Source organism: Bison bison, unplaced genomic scaffold (assembly GCF_000754665.1).
Source record: "Bison bison bison isolate TAMUID 2011002044 unplaced genomic scaffold, Bison_UMD1.0 scf7180017864309, whole genome shotgun sequence".
Taxonomy (NCBI): Eukaryota; Metazoa; Chordata; class Mammalia; order Artiodactyla; family Bovidae; genus Bison; species Bison bison.
Window position 1 is genome coordinate 4,465,655 of NW_011494881.1, and position 6,159 is coordinate 4,471,813.

Genomic DNA, 6,159 nt, shown 5'->3' on the forward strand with positions numbered 1-6,159 from the left:
GGTCAGGAAGATCCCCTGGAGAAGGAAATGGCAACCCACTCCAGTATTCTTGCCTGGAGAATCCCATGGAGGGAGGAGCCTGGTAGGCTACAGCTACAGTCAACGGGCTTGCAAAGAGTCAGACACAACTGAGCTACTTCACTTTCATATATATCCACTCTTTTTTAGATTCTATTCCCTGCCTTCTGGTTTTTTAACTGGGTTTCAGCCAATGGGAGGCACTGAAGGAGATTGAAGGAGTGGAGGAGAGAGAGGTCAGGGTATTCATCTCCTGATTCCCTCCCTGCCTGGACCAGGTCTGCCCATGGGGCTGTCTTTATGGGTGCAGCTCCGTCTGGGTAACTCCTCTTCCACGGCGCCAGTTCCTGCAGGGCTGCAATGACAAGGTTCCCCCTCTGCAGCAACAGCTTCCTGTGGTTGGCTGTCACTGTGTGCATCACCATCCCATGCTGATTCTCTTGCCCTCCTCTCCCCTCTGTCAAGTCTCTCTACCAAACTCTCTTCAGTTAAACCCTTCCTGAGTGCACCGCCTGTTTTCTTCTGGGATCCTATTGCTGCTGCTAAGTCGCTTCAGTCGTGTCCGACTCTGTGCAACCCAGTGGACGGCAGCCCACCAGGCTCCCCCGTCCCTGGGATTCTCCAGGCAAGAACACGAGTGGGTTGTCATTTCCTTCTCCAATGCATGAAAGTGAAAAGTGAAAGTGAAGTCGCTCAGTCATGTCTGACTCCTAGCGACCCCATGGACTGCAGCCTACCAGGCTCCTCTGTCCATGGGATTCTCCAGGCAAGAGTACTGGAGTGGGGTGCCATTGCCTTCTCCGATTACACCCTCAATATCTTTGGCATCCCTCCTCATCATCGCCACAGACTTTAGTTGTGGAAGACCAGAAGGCAGCAGAGAGAGGAAGACTAAAAGGGGCCTCTGAACCAGGGCTGAGGATCAAAGGCACACATTCAATTCTTCAGACCATCCAAAGCCAAGGTCACCACCCATCCTTCACCTTCTCCCATCGTGGTATCAGCTGCTTCATTTGCACAGCTTTTAGCCAAGAGTTTCCATATCTACTGGGCTTCCCTGGTGGCTCAGATGGTAAAGAATCTGCCTCCAGTGTAGGAGACTCAGGTTCAATCCCTGTGTTGGGAAGCTCCGCTGAAAAAGGGCAAGGCAACCCACTCCAATATTCTTGCCGGGAGAATCCCATAGACAGAGGAGCCTGGCAGGATATAGGGGTCGCCAAGAGTTGGACATGACTGAGCAACTAACATTTTCACTTTTCCATATCTGTTATTTGATCCAATCCTTCCTGCTATCTCATGAGGTAAATAGGTTAGGTATTAACCCCATTTGAAATGGCAGGACTGTGACCAGAGGGGTTCCCAGACTTGCTCAAGAGAACACTAATCTCTGCAGCTGAGTTGCCACGGTTCTGTGTCTCTAATGTGCCTCAGGCTTCAGTGTGTGTTTCTCCAGGCACCTTTGGAAGGAGTGGCTGAGTGTCCAACCACAAATCTTCTGGGAAGTCATTAGTTGTGGTGACTCATGATATTGTCTTGTAAACTCTCCTCCTGCTTTCCTCTGGGACTGAATGGGGCCTGTTCAGGAGATGAGGAGTCACTGGGGAGTTTCTGTTGCATATAGAGCTCAGCCACTGGCCTGGAGGCCCACAGGAGCCTTGGGACCAGAGACTAGAAAGACCCTGGGGGAAGCACAGGATAATAAGCTGGCACAGTGGGGCCACAGGGACCAGCAGGTGCAGGGGGGCACTCGGGTCAGAGGAGAAGGGTGTGCCAGTGGAGGAGGAGGAGACGCTGGAAGTGTTGGGTGCACAGTGAGAGAAGGAAATGATACTACTCTGCTTAGGCCCTCCAGGGGCATCCGATTGTACCCAAACATCTTTATTTTAATACGACAAACATGTACAAGAGAGAACGTAAGGGTGAATGTATATAAGAGTATATAGTTTAATGAACCATGACGAGAGAAGGGTATGAAGAACCTCCAAGCGTACATTATTCACCTTCAACAATTACCATCTCAAGGCCAGTCTTGCTTCATCCATACCCACACCTCTCCTTGGATGATTTTGAAGCACAATCACTTCTCTTTCGTTCATAAATATTTCAGATTGTGTTTCTAAAATGTAGGACTCAAAAAATCCATAACCCAGTGTCAAAATTAACCATTGTGTCACAATATTATCAATTATCCAGCATTCAAAATTCCCTCATTGTTAGATATTTTAACTAATTTATTTTTTACTGAAGGATTTACAGAATTTTTTAAATAACTGGTTTGTCTGAGTGAGGATCCAAATGAGATTTCCATTTCTATTATGTATTATTATGTGGCAAACCACCCCAAAATCTAGTGACATGGCACTGTGGTTTAGTCATCTGAGTGGCCCTTCTGCAGGTCTCTCTTAGGATCATATAAATGTCTGTAGAATTTCTCACAGACTGGATTTTGCTGATTGCCCCCTCTTGATGTCATTTTACACATTCTGCTCTCTGTCTGCTGTATTTCCTGTAAATAACAATTAGATCTAGAGGCTTGATCTGATTATGTCTGGTGGACTCTCTCTTTCTCTCTCTCTCTCTTTTTTTTTTTTTTTTTGGCTGCAGCTTGCAGAATCCTGGGCTGCAGTGGTGAAAACCTGGAATCTTAACCACTAGGTCACCAGGGAACTCCCTGGTGGTCTCTTTCTTAATGCTAAGGTTGAACAGTGGGCTTAAGTGATGTCAGCTTGATCCCTCCTCTATCAAGTTTCCCATTAGCTTTCACCAATGTTTTCAGCAGGAGCCACTAACTGTTGCCTAGACTCCTCATTGCATCTCATATACAACCCAAACTCCTTACTGCACCGTCTGATCCCTGTTGCCATCCATCTGGCCTCATCCCCCTGCTACCCTCCCCTTTGTCCTTTGTGCTCTGGTCCCCTCTTGATGCCTCCAACGCACTCTTGCTCTTTCCAATCTCAACACTTTAATCTCTTCCTAGTCCCTCTGCCTTTCCCCCTCCTTTAGCGTTCAGCTTAAATACTGTCTTCTTGAAGAAGCATGACCTGATTATTTAATTTAGGTGCCCACTATTATCTCTCATGGCATCTTGCTTATTTTCTTCCATTTGTGAATATTTTCTTTGCTCCCGGGTTTATTTGGATTTTTTTTTTTTCCTCCAACTTTGAAAATCATCTTCTGGAGAGGAAGGATCTTTTCTTTCTCATTGATGGGGAGATATCCTCAGCATCTCAGCAGGGCCTGATCATTGTGTTAATAAATGGTTTACTAAATGGTTGTTAAGAGGATTAATATGTGTATGAAGAGAAAAAGGAAGGAAAGGCAGATCCTGATGTCGGGTGACAGGGTCCTGCTCAAGGCTGGCATTGCTAGTGTTGAGAGGCCTTTTCCAGGGTCCTCTGGAAAGAACCCCCACCACAGTCTGTTAGAAGCCTCCTTAGTTAGCTCACTCTTGCTGAGCCTCAAAATCGACCTGAATAACTTGGGGAAATCTGTGGGTGTGGATGAGTAGAGGAAACTGTCAAAACCTGCCCAACTAAATTCTAGCCTGTGTGTTTGCCCCACTGCCTTTCACTTGGTTTCAAGGGACTGCTTAGTGAGCTCATATCCCAAAGACTGGCCCTGAAAAGTGTCTGGGAGCAACCCTGACCATCCCTGGACCCTTGGCTGAGCCTGAGCATCAGTCTCTACACTTAGGACAGTTTCCAGTACTGTAGACTGATTTATTCTCAATTTAGTTAAACTCCTTCCTATTCCTGGCAATTTCCCTGGCTGGTGGTGAGATGGGTTGGAGGCAGGCAGGCCTCCCACCCCATCTGGACTCCATACCAGAAGCTGGAGACCTCATTAACACCTGGACTTGTCCTTCTGGGGATCTGCCTGGTACCCTTGTGGATACATTACAGCCTGTGAAAATTTCATCCGCTGGACCCAATTATGCCATTCCCCTTTCCTCCAGAGCATTCTGATGATCTCAGAGATTAAGCTCTAAGCCACTGAAAGTCTGGGGCCAGAGAAGATGAGGAAGCTCTGGTTCTCAGTGTGTAGTCCCTGACCAGCAGCATCAGCATCACCTGGGACTTGCTAGAAATGCATATTCTCAGGAATCATCCCTGATCTAGGGAACCAGAAACCCAGGTATCTCTGTTTTAATGTATCTTCCCCATGATTCCAATGGACACTCCAGTCTGGGAACCACAGAGCTGAAGGTCTTAGCCCAAAGACCCTGGAGGTAGTGGATGCACATAGACTGGTAAGTCCCAGCCCTCTTTTCTCCTGACTTCAGGCAATAGACAGAATATTTGTGTCTCCTCAAAATTCATACCCAGTGTGATGGTATTTGGAAGTAGGGCCTTTGGGAGGCATAGCTGACCCTTGAAAAATGCATGGGGTGGTTCAGGGCTCTGACTCCTGTGCGGTCAAAAATCCAAATATAACTTTAAATTCAGCTCAGTCAGCCCTGAATATAAATTTACAGTCAGTCCTGCGAATCCATGCATGGATTCAACAAGCCTCAGATCGTGTAGTACAGTAGTATGCATCTATTGGGAAAAAAAATCTGTGTATAAATGAAGCAGTGCAGTTTAGACCCGTGTTGTTCAAGGGTCAACTCTAATTAGGTCACAAGGGCAAGCTCTCTTGAATAGGATTAGTGCCTTCATTTTAAAAAGACCTCAGAGAGCTCCCTCGTCCCTTCCACCACATAAGGACACAGGAAGCTGTGTATAAACCAACAACAGGATCCTCACCAGACACTGGATCTCTACCTCGATCTTGGACTTGCCAATCTCCGGATCTGTAACAGGTCAGTTTCTGCTGTTGAACAGCCACAAGGTGGCGCAGTGGGAAAGAATCCGCCTGCCAGGGCAGGAGACTGCAAGGGTTACAGGTTTGATCCCTGAGTCGGGGAGATCCCCTGGAGTAGGAAATGGTAACCCGCTCCAGTATTCTTGCCGGAAAAATTTCATGGACAAGAGGGGCCTGGAGGGCTACAGTCCATGAGATCGCAAAGAGCTGGACACAGCAGAGCGACAGAGCATGCGCACAGGCATAAAAGCCACCCAGCCTATGGTATTTTGTTACAGCAGCAAAACTAAGACATCTCCTCATCTGCGTGGGAGGTTACTGTTCTTGTCTTTAAAGTGGAAACACACAATTTCTGGCTGTGACCTCGGGTAGGTCATGTCACCTCTCTGGAAACCAGAGTCCTCACTAGTAAAATGGAGAGAAAGTGAAAGAAACTGAAAGTCGCTCAGTCGTGTCCGACTCTTTGCTACCGCATGGACTGTCCATGAAACTCTACGCCAGAATACTGGAGTAGGTAGCCTTTCTCCTCTCCAGGGAATCTTCCCAACCTAGGCATCAAACCCAGGTCTCCTGCATTGCAGGCGGATTCTTTATCAGCTGAGCCACAAGGGAAGCCCAAAACGGAGATAAGCTCACACTGACTGAAAAAAGTGAGATATGTGAAGAAAACTTGACACAATGCGGGACACACAGCACTCAATGTGTTAACCCAGCAGCAGCTGTGCTGCTGGTATTAAACTGCACAATGGATCCGAGGGTAATATTTTATAATACTCTTGTTGTGGGCCTCCCTGAAAAGCCTGGAAGATGTGTGAGAGAGAAGGCAACACCAAAATGAAGGTCCAGAGCACGGAATCCAGCTGGGTACTCAACCAAGTTCACAGTTCTCCCACTAATGACTGTATCGTTAGCGCCACCTACTGGTCTGCCCTGGTACCACAGAGAGCTCAGCCCTAGATTAGAGACCCAGTTAGTTACCTGGTGGCTCAGACGGTGAAGCATCTGTCTACAATGCGGGAGACCCAAGTTCGAGCCCTGGGTTGGGAAGATCCCCTGGAGAAGGAAATGGAAATCCACTCCAGTACTATTGCCTGGGAAATCCCATGGACAGAGGAGCCTGGTACGCTACAGTCTGCTGCTGCTGCTGCTGCTGCTAAGTCGCTTCAGTCGTGTCCGACTCTGTGCGACCCCATAGACGGCAGCCCACCAGGCTCCACCACCCCTGGGATTCTCCAGGCAAGACTACTGGAGTGGCTTGCCATTTCCTTCTCCAATGCATGAAAGTGAAAAGTGAAAGTGAAGTCTCTCTGTTGTGTCTGACTCCTAGAGCATGGA

General features: G+C 47.8%; 1 protein-coding gene across 1 annotated transcript in view; it reads right to left on the reverse strand.

Annotated features, from left to right (window-relative positions):
- Positions 1-1,011, reverse strand: part of NPFFR1 (neuropeptide FF receptor 1) — a 12,395-nt gene extending 11,384 nt beyond the window's left edge. Inside the window, exon 1 of the mRNA XM_010852393.1 lies at positions 1,002-1,011. Coding sequence (XP_010850695.1) covers positions 1,002-1,011 — 10 coding nt within the window. The remainder of the gene's footprint in view (positions 1-1,001) is intronic.
- Positions 1,012-6,159: the final 5,148 nt, after the last annotated feature.